This window comes from Montipora foliosa, chromosome 3, assembly GCF_036669935.1.
Source record: "Montipora foliosa isolate CH-2021 chromosome 3, ASM3666993v2, whole genome shotgun sequence".
NCBI lineage: Eukaryota > Metazoa > Cnidaria > Anthozoa > Scleractinia > Acroporidae > Montipora > Montipora foliosa.
The window spans coordinates 2,633,518-2,648,517 of NC_090871.1; the positions used below are offsets into that span (position 1 = coordinate 2,633,518).

Sequence of the window (15,000 nt, forward strand, 5' to 3'; positions counted from 1 at the left end):
TTCTTCGAAAGCCATTGTAAGGGGGTGTTGATGACTGCAAAAATAAAAAAAAGAAAGATTTTATCTGTAATATGCTTATGCTTATTTCTTTTATTTAAAATATTGAGAAATGAGCTAATAACCTTGGGAAATACATTAAACCCAAATGTTTGCCACTTGTGGAGCCAAGCTTAACCTCGCTTGTCACTTGGTCTAAAATAACTGTGTTAGAAAATCCATCTGAAAAGATAACTTACAGTATGACAAGCAATTCAGCACCCTTAGTGTTTGTTGCCCTTGCAAACACATTGTCAAACTGCTATGAATGTTTTTATTCCAACCTGTCTAAAGTAACTCCATGGAGCTGCAACTGAATCAGTCTTTGCCAGATATTCATCCCAAGAGAAGATACCTTTCGGACCTGTTTATATGAGTAAAGAACTAATAATTATCTAATTGTGATGGTGGGTAGACTAATGGGTCTATGAACAGAAAGCCGTTGGTAATAAACACAAACAAATTATAAGCCTTACTGGAAAGAGGAAGCCTCTTGGCAACATTTACTTGCTTTGATGCGCTAGGGCTTTTGAAGGACTGTCAGGAATCTTACAACCAACCAAGAAAATCTACATGAAAATCCATCCCCAAACCACAAGGTTTCATGGCATTTATATCCAGAAATATGGCAAATCGGACAGCTCTTGATTTTGGAAGACAACACAAAAAAACCCCTTTAAGTCTAAATGCTATCTATCAAATAGTATTTGTAAACGACAACACAGGCAGTTAAGGTTGCTTTGAGAGTAGGGTTAACTGTTTATGTTTACGAGAGCAGTGAAAGTTGGAAAGACACTGGTTATCTTACAGGAGACAAGTGATGCTATAGTACTTGTAGTAGAGAAAAGTAAGGAAAAACTTCATGACATATATAGAGAACTTGCATGCACTTCTGAACAAAATGGAAAGTGGTAGAGATGAGATTGAAAGAGCAAACCAAATATGTCTCACCGGCACAATTTCAATCACGGAAAGCCAGATGAATGGCCTAGCTGTTTGAAAAGTACATCTCTAGAATGAAATTAAGTGGTGTAGTCTTGAGGGATAAACAAACTTAGAAGGGAACACTTCTATCATTTACACCCGTGGCCCTTGATATGCAGGTAGTACCCTAAAGCGTCTTTTGCTCTTAGTTACCTCGCATTGGTGGAATCTTGGGAGGTTTTTGAGAATCATTCTTTGCTGAAAAAAAGGGGAGTTGCAAATGCCGGTTTAGTGATGCCCCTTCAACGCTGGTTTACACATATAGTACAATCATAGGGGCATGTCTGCATTTATGCAAAACAATGAGTAAAAGCAGGCATAACAAACAAACCTAAAAGAAATGATATTAGAAAAGATATTTTTTCCTCTCATGTTTGCATTAGTATTAGTATGGTTGCTTGAACCATGTAACGAATCAAAGCAGAGAAAAGCAATAACCTGAACGAAACAAATTCAACTGTCAACAATAATGTTTAAAATGAAGTCAATGGACTAAGCAAGATGGGGGAAAACTTTGCCTTAGCTGCAAGTAGGATACATTGCCGATGATTGTTCTTGTCATATAATTGTGATTAGTTTTACACTTAGCTTGCATGTTTTGTGTAAAAACCTTGAGGTTCACAAGAAAACAAAGTGGACTTTGATTCACCAATTCTCTCAGGGAATTTTTTACATATATTATTTACTTACCAGCTGTAGATTGCTTTGAGGCTGACCGTGTGAGAGGGGCAGATGAACCAGGCTTAACTGAAAGTGAGCAATTAGGATAACAATTATCGCATAATTTTGGTACACAAATTATCTGTTTTAAATCAAAACTTTTTTTAAAAAAATTATCAGAAGGAAAAAAAGATTTAGCTAAAAATACACAAAGCCCCTTACCCAGAGATGTAAAGTATGATCTTGAAAACAATAACTTGAGAAACTTTTTTAATTGACGTCGTTTTAAGTTGAGTGATTTTTCCATAAACTATATAAGACGTGTTTCATATGCTGAAGACTTTCTACCTCTCAAGTGTTTTTTCTAGTGTTACTTTAAAAACCTTGCTATGTTCAGCTTTCTCCACAAAAATATCCCTGAATCACCCAAAGGAAATCGGAATATCTTGAGACCCACAGAACGTACGCACATTAACAATAGTAGGCACCATCCTTAAATATTAATTATTATTATTAATTTCCTTTTATCTGAAGCGATGATAGAGCACACTAACCAGCCCCAAGGATTGGGGCCTAGGGTTAGGATGTGTTGGAAGTCTATTTGACAGATAAAGCCTTTCTTACATGTAGGATGTTATTATTATGACAGTTTGAAACTTTTGAATGTCAATACCTTAAAGCTACCTGGGGCGTTAATCGTAACCCAGGAGCTCCTTAAAAACACCATGTTCAAGTCCTATTTACAAATATCTTTCTAAAAGTATTATCCACTTAAATCTATTAAACTATGTGAAAATATAAAATAAGTGATTGCTAAAATTAAAAAAAAAAAAAAAAAGAATAATAAAATAATAATAATAATAATAATAATAATACATTTTTTTTTTACAATAATATCCTTTGCTGAAATGAAATTCGTGTTATATTGCTCGTAAAGTTTATGTGATTACTTTAAAAGTGCGGGCAATATTAAGAGAGCTTGATAAGACCGATTTCTGCATCTTTAGCAGGACTCCTTTAGTTCTCACTCTTGACCCGAGTAAATTCCTCATTCCCTCCTCCATGTCTGTGGACCATCCACCTAGCACGTCAATAATGATGTTGTATTGTTGCACATCGTACCCAGGGTACTGTCGCTTTATCTCCCATCTTAGGGGGGCATACTTGGCTGTCTTCTCCTCTTCCTTACTTGTTCGGTTATCAATCCATGGACAGCTCATCTCTAGTGCTATCACCTTCTCCTGTTGGTGGTCGATAAAACGGGCATCGATTCTGTTTGCTCTCACCTCGGTGTGCTCAGCATACAGCGGGACATCCCAGTAGGCTTGAAACTGGTCGTTTTCATATACCGGTTTGGGTTTTACTTGGGAGAACCATGGTGGGACTTTGTCAATAAGGTTTGCGTCCTTCAGGATCTCGAAGAACAGGATCTTCAAGGCGTTATTGTGCCTTTCCAAGTACTTGTTCTGGGCCAAGGTGGGACATCCAGCTAGAATATGCTGAACTGTTTCTGCTGATCTACTGCATAGCCTACATGCCACTTCAGTAGCTGGTCGGGCTCGCACCTTGTGACTGTAATATATTCTTGTTGGCAATAGTTGCTCGTAGAGCTCGATCACTCCTGCAACGGTGTTAGACGGACACAACGTCCAGTCCTTAAGCCAAGCAAAGCAGCCTGCTTTACTCAGACTTACATCCTCCCACCTACTTGTGTGTAGCTTTCCTTGCCACCTCTCTTCCCTCACAGCCTGTGTATTCTGCTTTTCTACAGTTTCCTTCAAGGCAACTTTGATCTTCTTGTCTGTGATTGTTACTCCCCCCTGGGTGATGCAGGGTGACGGGTGCTCAAGGTCCAGGCCAAGACCGAGTTCTGCTGCATACTTCATGCTATCCTTTAAAAATGAATGGTGTCCCACCTCACCTGCTCTTTCTTCAAACTTTCTCACAACTGCAATGGTCGGGTCCAGATTCTTGTAGACTTTCAGAGCAGCCTTTATCTTGACGAGTTTGTATTCTTGCTCGACTGATTTCAGCCCGCGCCCCCCTTTTTCCCTCGGGAGGTACAGTAATGCTGTCGAGCCTAGGGGGTGTTTGCCGCCGCTCTCAACGAGGATTTTTCGAACTTCTCTGTCAATTTGCCTAAGCTCTGCTATTGGCCAGCTCTGGGTCCACATTAGATACCCCAGTATGGGAAGGGCAAATTGGTTCGATGCAGCTACGCGGTTGTGATCTGACAGTGGACTTGACCAGATGACTGACATGCGTTGTAGGTATTCTTTGGCTGCAACATTCAAAGCTAACTTATCATCTTGTTTTAGGTTCTCTAATGTTCCCAGGAACTTGTAATAAGTTCCTTCCTTTAGATTTGTCAGTACTGCTCCGTCATCCAACTGCACACCGGTTTCATCCTTCACCTGTACGCCTCTCCTTACATGGACGGCCGCGCATTTCTTTGGATTCCATTGTAAGCCTATATCTTGCATCGCACTCTTGGTTGACTTCAGAACCTTGTTGAGTTTGATCTCTGACGCTGCAAACGCCTTAAGGTCGTCAATATACAGCAAATCCGTTATCTTTGTGCTTAAGGGTTTGGACAACTTGTACCCCTCCGAAGCTCGTAGTTTCCAAGCCACAGGATTCATACACAGGGTGAACAACCTGGGGCACAATGCATCTCCCTGAGGGAGGCCGCGTCTGAATTGTATCACTTCAGACTTCTCTATCCCCTGCTTCGTCTTTGCGACGACTTTCGTGTTCCAGCTGTTGCACAGGCTCTCGATAGTGCAGCACAGCCAGGTTGGGAATCTGTGTAGAATCATCATCTCAGCAAGCCATTCATGGTCAACTGAGTCAAAAGCTTTCTTGACATCAATCCAGGCCATGCTCAAGTTACGTTTATTATTATTATTATTATTATTATTATTATTATTATTATTATTATTATTATTATTATTATTATTATTATTATTATTATTCTGAAAGGGTATTTTACCTTAAATGAGACTTATAAGACTAGTTTGGATAACAACAAAATGAACAAAAATTAATAAAAAGACCTGACATTAAATTTGAACCACTCACCAGTCTTGTTTGACCCTTGTAATTTTGGACTTTGTAAAGACTCTTTATCCTTGCTTGGGTTCTGGCTTTCCCTCAATTTTTTTACAGCTTGTTCAAAACACACAGCAGAGCAGAGACCTTTGCAGGAGATGACCTTTTTACCATCATTGGAAGCAAAGTCTTTCAAAAGAGCTGATTTTTTGCACCAGGAGCACACCTTGGGCATATGCAAAGGATAATTCTCTCCAGGTGAGGCTGTGAAGGTTATGTACACACCTGAATGGGTTTGATAAAAGAAAATTTGACACTAGCCAGGACGCCACAGGAATTGCACAATAATGAGAGCAAGCATGTTTACCCAGCATAGCCTAGCAGTAGCTTCAATAAATACAGACAGGTGATGAGCAGCATTGGCTACTTCACTCAGAAAAGAAGTGATATTAGATAGATAGACAGATAGATTATTGAATATAACAAGTACTCCAGTTTTTCCCTGTCACATACACGTAAACCAACATTTGATCAATAGTGCTTTTACTCATGTGATCAGTAATCTTGTTTTTCCACCAAAACAAAAGAAAATGTTTGCATTGTAATAGAGTTCAATTCCCGGAGGATTAGTTGGGTACACCAACATGAACGCCGTTCCATTGTTTAGGTACACCAACATGGCCACCGTGACGTCACCTGAAAACTCTCTATATATTTATTTATTGTAGTCTTCCAAATTAGTTGTGTGCTAGAGAGAATTAAAGAGAGTACATACATTATTGTTATTATCGCTCATCGTCATCACCATCATCGTTACCAACTATTATTATCATCACTACTTCAATGAACAGTTCAATACTATCTGAAAGTCTATGCGGACATTTGGTCACTTCCCATGGCCTAAGGTGTACACAGAGTGCCGGATATGCCTTAAATTGATTCCCCCTTTATCCTTTATTCCATACTAACTGATACTTTCCAGAGAACTTTCCTATCCACACAACAACGCATTCTCACAATAATATGGGATTGGGGTGTTTACCACATGAAGGTTTCATTTCTCTGGCAAAAGCAACCTTAAAGACTGACTAACATCTCACTGCCCCTAACTTTCACTTTGTTTTCCCACTGTCTATTTACTGCAACAGGTGACTGAACTTTATTTCATTACCTTCTCTATTGACCATTACATCTGATGAGCTGGGAACCTCATTTGGCCCACTTTCCTGAAAGAAGGAGATACTTTAGTGAACATAACTAAAAGAAAATCATTCACAAAATGAAAAGAGGAGGTATCCAATATATTTTTGCCAAGTGAACTTAAAGGACATTTTTGAGCACCAAACTCATCAACATCATTTATATCCTTATTAGCTAGTGTGTGTAACCACAAGACCCCATTCTGGTCAAGTGAATGAATTTAGAAACAATGAAAAACAAGCTGAAAACCACACGATTTTACACCTGAGTGTAAAATACTTCTTAATTTGCACATTCATAAATCTAGCCCAGAAAATGAAGACACACAACTTTATTTCATCACACATTTTACAATACCTGCTTTAATTTAAACCAACCTTATTTTTTGCTACCTTTGAATGTGACAGTAGAGTTATGTAATTTCAATAACTGGCAGGTACAAAAGTCGGACGAAATCAATGAAAAAGAAAGATTTGCAAACTATTAATCTTGATGTTTGCCCAAATTTCATCAAAGGTTGGCTTAAAGATTAGGGTAAGCAGTGGCAGATCCAGACCTGGAGGTAAGGTGGGGGCCAGCTCTCAAACACTTTGTTTTTGGCCTTTCACAGTTTTGGTATTTTATAGTGTTTTGGTGGCTTTGGTCCAAAAATAAGGGAAAGGGGGGGGGGGAACAGGCCCCTCCCCTGGATCTGCCACTGTTCAGGGTGATTTCTCAAAGCCTTATAATTTTTTTTTCCCATTGATCTGAGGTCCAGCTGCTGGGTTTCATCAGGTTCCAAACACTTGAAAACCATAAAACTTCTCGGCCTACAACCTTGTGGTTTCAAACCTGACGAAACCTTCACAGTTGTTTTCAAACTAGTTAATGACATCCTTCTATATTGAAACCATTTTAGAGAGAGATTTATGTGTATGCAATTAACAAGGTAAATTCCCATAAAATTAATATCAGAAACTCATATTGTATCAATGACTTCAAAACTTGGCAAAACAAAACAGGACACAGACAAGAAAATGTACTGTTTTCTACATTTTTCCTTACAACTGAGTGCTTCACAAGTATCAGAAGTGTTCACCACAAAGGACTGTGCCAACAAAACTTAAGATCACAGTAAACTTTAACCAACAATTCGTGAGAAGACAGAAGTCTATGTTGATCCCCTAAGCTCACAAATTGAATTGTTGGTATTCCCAACAATTTCCTGTGGTAAAACCAGACCTGATAACAAGGACAGAAAAATACCAGCTCATTACAGCACAGTGTGTAAGTGGGAATTAAGAAAGCAAGATAGGAGAGTTGCACAATTGCAATCAGTACCAAAGATCTCTTATACATGTAAGTTGAAAAAGCTTCAAATATAATAGCCTCCATAGCAGGCGATAAAGTTAGGAGTCTTCCCTGTTGTCTTCCCCTTAAACAGGCTGCACATGAAACAAATTCAAAATAGCGCATTTTTGTCTCTTCAAAAATCTATCTAGCCGCATATGAGAACCCCCTGTACTGTTATATCATTATCCAATGATATTGAGGAGCAAGGATGGCACAGTCGATTAGTGCGCGGCCTTGGTGTAAGAGGTCCTGAGTTCGATTCCCGGATTTCGCATCCTTGTTTCGACTTCTTTCCTTTCCGTGTAGCTAAGTAGCTTTAAATACCCGTAAAACGGAGCACTTATGCAGAGGGGGGAGTAAAATGAGCGCACCGTCGACCTCAGGTTTGTCAGTTGCATTACTGTTACCAGTTATCGACGTTAAATATGGTTACTAATTCACTTTTTTTTTACTTTATCCACCTGTTATATTACCTTGACTAGTGCATAGGAAACTTCAGCCTGCCAGTTTCAAAAAATCGTGGAAACCTTTATATCCATGCGTAACGGCAGTGGAACTTTGATTTTATAAGGAGGTTGGCACTTTGGCCAAATAAACGTGAATAATAAAGACCGCAAAATGAGTCATTTATCAAAGGGGTCACTGAGCATGTTCCCTTTACTCATGTTTATGCTTATCCCCCAGTTCATCTGCACCATTTAAGGTGGGTCACACCAATAATATTTTAAGAAACAGTATCTTTTGCACACAGTGTATTACCAAGCAGCTATTATGTTAACACATGAAATAACAAGATTTACGTGCTCAAATTATACTGGATGTAGTAGATTACCATAGCAACAGGGATGACATCCAAAAACACCCCATATTTTGTCTTTAAATGCTCCTACCTGCTAAATGAACTTGATAATTTTCTAGCTGGAAAGTGGTGTTCATAACTTAAAACTCTATGCAAAAATATAAAAACAAATTTATGGGGTGGAATCATGGCAATCTTGTCATAGGAAAATTTAGGGCAGCCTTGCATTTTCTTTGGACTTTGCAGGGAGCTTTCTTTATAATTAGCCCACTAACCACCTTCCAGGAATAAAAAAATGGGGGTTACAGAGTTTGTTTTCGCAGTTTTTTTTAGCCAATTAAAGACAAAATATCATTTAGGGTATTTTTGTCTAGTACACTGTAGCTTCATACCTTAGTGGCTTAGCTCATTAATTAAGCGAACTACTTTAGGATTACTAGTAAATATCCAATTTGTTATCACTGAAATACCAACCCTGAAACATGTCACAAGCCTCCACAATATTGAGGGTCTTTTCAGTGAACTGGAATACATAGAGGATATTACATGGCCACGTGGAGATACGAAATTTCTCTTTGAGTGTTGAAAAATATTTCACGAGTGAGCGCAGTGAACGAGTGAAATATTTTTCAAAACAAGAAGAGAAATTTCATATCTCCAAGCAGTCATGTAATATTCTATTTATTATATAAACACCAATGAAATACTAAATCAAGGTGCAATTTTCATATGTAACCATAGCAACAGTGAGCTTTTCATGTGTGAAGATATCATGTTTTGCGCGAAAGCTCACTTGATATTTCATTGGTGTTTATATAATAAATGTAAGTATTACAGTATTTCACCACCATAACAATCTTTCACACGTTTTCAAGTAAGTGAGGGCAAGGCTTATATCACTCAAACTTAATGCAAGAGCATCCTCAGTGTTTGATTATCCTTCAACCCCCTTGCCCCTTTTCTGTCCAGTACTTTTTTAATCACTTCCAGTGAGATGTGAATCCCAGAGGCTCAGGTTCAGATCCCACTGGTTCATCTCCAGTCATTTCAAATAAATATTTATCAAAATTGATTACAGTCAAACCAAGTGAAGCGTACCCCTTAAGATTGCATTAATGAAGTGATTATTTGAAACTTGAACCCGCTAGTCCTTTCAAGAATGCAATAATGAATTGATTATTCGAATATTGAACTCGCTCGCTCGATCCAAGAATACGGCTAAATTCGCTAACGGCTTCCGTTTTCGAAAAATCAATTCACTGTTGCGACTAGTAGGTTTCAAACCTACTAGTCTTTTCTAGAATGCAATACTGAATCGATTTTTCGGAAACGGAACCCGTATTCTTCGATCGAACGAGCGAGTTCAGTATTCGAATAATCAATTCATTATTGCATTCTTGAAACGACTAGCGGGTTCAAGTTTCAAATAATCAGTTCATTAATGCAATCTTGAGGGGTACGCTTCACTTGGTTTGACTGTAAATACAAAAATAACTTCGATAGAAAGAATAAAAACATAATTTTTTTAAAAGGTAGCAAGAAAAAGACCTAAACATAAAATTATATTTACAATACCTAGGGTAAAACGAAACTTTGCGACTTCTGGACAAAGCAATGACAGAATTATTTTGTTACATGGATTTTAAACTTCAGAGTTTCCATGTCATATTGAAAGATCTACAGTATAATAATTACTTATAAATAATAATTTATAAAAACCATTAGTTGAATTATTTCAGTCTGACAGAGGTACATTTAACTATTTCTTGGCCTAACTAAAACTTTCCCATTTATTTCATGGAAAATAACTGCTATAGACATGATTTTCAAGACCCTTTTGGTCCCTCCAACAATTTATGAACACCCAGTAATCTCTTTCCTCTTCTACTGTGTTGTCCTTGTCAAATCTACTCTTGACTTTCAGAAGTTTTCTGTAACATGGTTCGCAGGTCAGTAATTTCATAATGTGATCTGGCAGAGATGAGAAGAGTGACCTAAACATAATTCTGTTGAGTGTTCTGGGATCTTGCTCACTGTTGGCGATGTATTTTTCACACACAAAACAAACGGAACATTCAATATTCTTAACAGGAGGTGAAACCATCTTACTACTGAAATCTTGACCAGTCCATATCTTGATGTGAGCAAGATAGTCTCTGTTGTCTTCAGAAATACCCGCATGCACAAATATGTCACGTTGCCGAGTCAGTCTTTCCCAACATAAGAAGCAGACCTTTTGGATACCAACACTCTTGGGTAAATTACTAAATAATAATGGAAATTTGCTTCTCCTCAGTTTCCCTTGTTGAGAGTCATTGTAAACTGGCTTTGAGCAAACATAGCAATCAAACAAAACTTTTGCCGCATTGTTGAACTCTTGGCTTTCAATTTTTGTCACTGACTGTGAAACTAAATCCCTGGCAGATTTGCTAAAAACATGATTGCTAGGTACACTTGAGGAGACAGTCACTGTGGTATTATCAGAGGCATAAGGCACATCTCTTGTGTTCATAACTTGTGCAGGAGAGGATGTCCGTGTTTGCTGATGCCCGCCATTAACAGAATCTACTACCTGTGACGACATTTCTTTGGGAGTGGCATTCGAAGGTGTGCCCTGTTTGGAGGTGGTTAGACTCTGGTGGCATTTCTGGCAAACAGCGGCCTGAAAAAGCCATGCAGGATGACTTCCAAACAGATGAGGGTGCTCCACACGAAAGACAACTTCTGGTTTTTGGACAAAGTAGTCAGAACACATGATGCAATTCCAGAACTTAAATGTCATGTTTGTCTTGTTGCCACTGTTAACAACAGGCAGATTAGCCACCACACAATATACACCTTTGATGTTGGGTGGCTCAGCAAGGAAATGAGGAGCCTAGGGAGAGGAGAACAGAGGTTTCATGATCAGTCATAGGAGTTAGCTGTGGCTGACATAGACAAACTGCAGACAAACAACCCAGGGATGAACAATGAAAAAATTAATCTTATCTGGTTGAACAAACAACTTAGATTGATCAGCGGTTTGTCCCCAATGAACAGTGGAGGCACTCTAATGTTTTCTGGGTTCCCAAAGCCATCAGTGAACGTATACAACAAGTGTCACAAAAAAAAGAAATACTGTAATTACTGTTTGAACTGCTTATAAGAAAAATCAGACACAGCTAAGACCAACAACAATCATCTCCCAAAAAAAACCACGTATGGCAAATTTAATGCAACATGAAGTAAGCTACACAGCTTTATTAGCAAACACTCTTGAATTAGGTTTGCACTTTTTCACATACATGCATATAAAAAACTAATTAGTAACAGTAAACTGCAAATGCCAAGGTTCGTTTTATATCATTAAAGAACAAAAAGAGACTGGTGGTGTTTTGAAACCTCTGCTCTCACACAATTACCCACAGGCAATTAACAGATAGTCAGCTTTAAAATGTGCCATGTAAATTAGTAGCAGAAAAGAAAAAACACTAAGAATTATTTAGCAACAATAAAATTAATGTACAGTGTACTACTGAAATAGGAAATATTACAGCTCAGTTGTATGTGTTTTATGATGTTTCGTTGATAATGCAATAAAACACACGTTAAAACAAGTTAAAACTTAATTAAACAACACAAAACAAAATGGTTAAAGGGAAAGATGTTTTACCACCCAACAACGTCGTAACACTTTCTATCACAAAACAGTTATTACTGTTTGCACAGGCCTTTGCAGGACAAAGGTTATTTCTATAATAATTATATGTACATGTATGCCACAACAAGTTGCAAAATTGTTGAGACAATTTCATTAAAAACACCTTTTCTAGCTTCCAATACCCGCCGTATCTGGAATTTAAACCTTTCCCACTTCACTTCCCCTCTCCCCCTGTAAATGTTGACTGTTTAAGTTTGCAACAAATTTTTGGTCTTGCTAGCAACACTGATAAGGGGGGGAGGGGGACTGCAGTGTGAGAGATAATAGGTAAATTAATAACGCCCTAAGAAGGTGAGGTCTCTCCACTATTTTTGCAACTTGTTGCAGTTATGACACAGTTACAACTCTTTGACTTAAGTTATCCCAATCTTTGCAAAACGATATACATGTTATTATTACTTACTGAGTACCTTGCATATAATGTTTACCCATTTGGTTAGCATTAGCAAAGGATAAGGTTTGTTTCATTATTGATAAAACAAAGACCCATGTGCAATCTATTATCTGTGAAAGAAACAGGCTGCAAACATTCTCTGAATAGATTAATTACTATTAATTTTTTATAGTGTTGAGAACATTGCAGGTACTTGTTAACATACAACTTTATACTTAAAATTAATTAATTTTCAAACAACATGCATGACACAGTGCTCAAAAGTTAAAAGAAATTCCAGGTTGTCCTTGTTTCAAAAGCTGGGCAACTAGACATGTAAATTTGGTTACCCAGTTGCCCATTAGGATCGAGTGAGGACAATGTGCGAGCCGGCGAGCCATGGCTACCAGTGGCGAGCCATGCAAGTCACACAGTTATTGAAAGCTAACCATTTTAAAATGGATGCTTAGACTTAAATACTCTTTATCAGCCCATTTGAAATGGGTGCTTAGACTTGCATGGCTTGCATGGTTCACTAGCTCGCAGATTGTCCAACCCCATTAGGATGAAACCCCCTACAATTAAGTGCATGCCACGTTTAGATGCAATCACATTGCATTGGAGCTCGAGTATCCCATAGAGAAAGTGTGCACCTGTGGTTTTTTTGCAGAAGTCTGGTTTAAGTTTTAGCCTTTTCAAAGTGGAGTCTCTGATCTCCATCATCAGCTACATGTTTGTGACATTGTCTCTTGAATTTTCCCAACTGAAAATTTTTTGTAAAAGCCAAACACGGGAAAATCCTTAACAGTGGCAAACTAATTATTATTATTGTTATCTTCACACTACTATCAGACATGACCATAGAAAACCGACTAGTGAGTTGGGTGCTGCATAATGCAATTCATTTTCTAATGGTTGGGTTGTCTGTTGTTTTTTCTTTGGGCAACCAACCTTTCCATTTTATCTAAAACTAGTCGCCTGGAAAACTTTCTGGTTGTCTGGACCAACCAGAACGACTGCTAATTTCGAGTACTGCATGACATCTAGTTACAAACAAATTCTTTTACTTTTAATCAAAATGAACATACTACTTATTCCTCTGTCCATGTTATCAACAGTGTAGCTTACCAATTTACTATATATGGTTTGCAGGACAGTTATTAGGAATGATTAAGGACGTTGCCTACTAATTCAAAGGTATTTTTGCCCGGTTTAAATACTGAATATGCAAGAAAAGCAGATCTTAACAAGTGTTATTGAAATCCAAAAAGAAAATTGGGGGAGATAATTAATCAACAATTTTGTAAAAAGCTTTAACATACAAAGCAATGTATGGCGTTCTTTTCCAAATGGAAGCTTAATTATCTCTGAAAAATGCATGGCTACCCCCAATTTTCTTTTTGGATGCCAAGAGAACTAGCTAAGTTCTGTTATCTCCGCACAGTTTTGAACCGCACAAAAATATCCCATATTAATAAGCACCACTGATTGGAAATCTAAATATCTTGAGATGCGCAGAACATACACACACTAACAATAGTAGGCACCGTCCTTAATTGAGTTTTAACCTGAATCACTAAATCCACGCATAAATGCAAGATTGCTTGCTTCTCAAACAATACCTCAAAGAAATAAAATACACACAACAAAAACTTGTACATGCACTCTTTGGAAGATACCCACAAAGCTGCCTAGCTAGGTGGGTGCGTAGCCACTAAACTTAGCTGGTAATAATGCACAACACACTCAAAAAGGTGCCTTAACACAGGTACAAAAATACAGGTATGTGTTTCTGATTAATTAATAACTCAGCTGGTTTGGTACAAGCGAATTCCCACCTTATTAATTAACAATTACTTTTACAGTGTATTCCCAATTGGCAAAGCCAAGACATTTCAGGCGAAACAGATATTGATCCAAATAAGTCACAAAAAATTCTTACCAGAGCAGGGTCTGGCTTGATGGTTTCACTGGAGGTGTTTACAGAATCCTGTGGCAAGGACGGTACTTCAACTGGAACACGAGAAACCTGAGAAAAAATAGAAAGTACTGAGTTGTACAGGATAATTTTAACACTTAACCCATTGAAGCTTGTGAGTGAGACTTAACTCTGTCTTATGGCAGACGATTTTACTTGTAAAGTGGGAGCATTCTAGGGTGCCTGAGCAGTGAATGAGTTAAATAATATTCTTGTTGTTCAACAAACATGACGATAAAAACAATGCCAATTCAATGCTACAAAACCCTGTTTAACACAATGCTAACACAATCCAACGCAATGCTAATTAACACTAACATAACGCTAATAAGATCCAGTGCTAACACAATCCAACTCAAACACAAAATTTGCCAACCAAAACATAAGATAACTAACCCAAGATGTTGCAAGTGCTTGTTACTCATTGTTAACTAACTTAAATTGCATTTAACTACATGGAAAAATGTTTGCCAACATGAAAACAACAATCAACCATCAGTAAAAAAAAATGTCGCTGAGCTGTCGTCGGCTACAACTATTACTGAAAACAATTAAGCGACATTGATAGTGTAGTTAAAAGAAGGAGAAGTTTGTCTATGATATGCCCTGTAATGTTTCCAATCCAGATCCAAACCCTACATGTATGCAGAACCGCCTTTGAGTTACCAGTACTCAACTTATTATTTTTACCCATTTTCATAGTCTCTAATATAAGTTCCTGAGATTTTTTACTAGTCTACTAGAAAGTTTCAACGGGGGAACGGGGCCTGTTGTTCAAATTTACGCCAAAATCCTTCCAAATGAAGCAATATTAAACTTACTGCATTATCAAATTCTGGCAATGGTATGACTGCTGCACTGCTATCATTTTCTAAACCTAAAGAAAC

General features: G+C 37.8%; 1 protein-coding gene across 2 annotated transcripts in view; it reads right to left on the reverse strand.

Moving 5' to 3' along the window:
- Positions 1-15,000, reverse strand: part of LOC137996437 (polycomb protein SCMH1-like) — a 28,049-nt gene that overhangs the window by 7,088 nt on the left and 5,961 nt on the right. For both annotated transcript variants that reach the window (XM_068841826.1, XM_068841825.1), the window contains 8 exons: positions 14,935-14,990; positions 14,078-14,164; positions 5,903-5,957; positions 4,762-5,016; positions 1,711-1,767; positions 1,174-1,218; positions 321-400; positions 1-34 (listed from right to left, as the gene is read on the reverse strand). The exon at positions 1-34 is cut by the window's left edge and continues 201 nt beyond it. In XM_068841826.1, coding sequence (XP_068697927.1) covers positions 1-34; positions 321-400; positions 1,174-1,218; positions 1,711-1,767; positions 4,762-5,016; positions 5,903-5,957; positions 14,078-14,164; positions 14,935-14,990 — 669 coding nt within the window. The remainder of the gene's footprint in view (positions 35-320; positions 401-1,173; positions 1,219-1,710; positions 1,768-4,761; positions 5,017-5,902; positions 5,958-14,077; positions 14,165-14,934; positions 14,991-15,000) is intronic.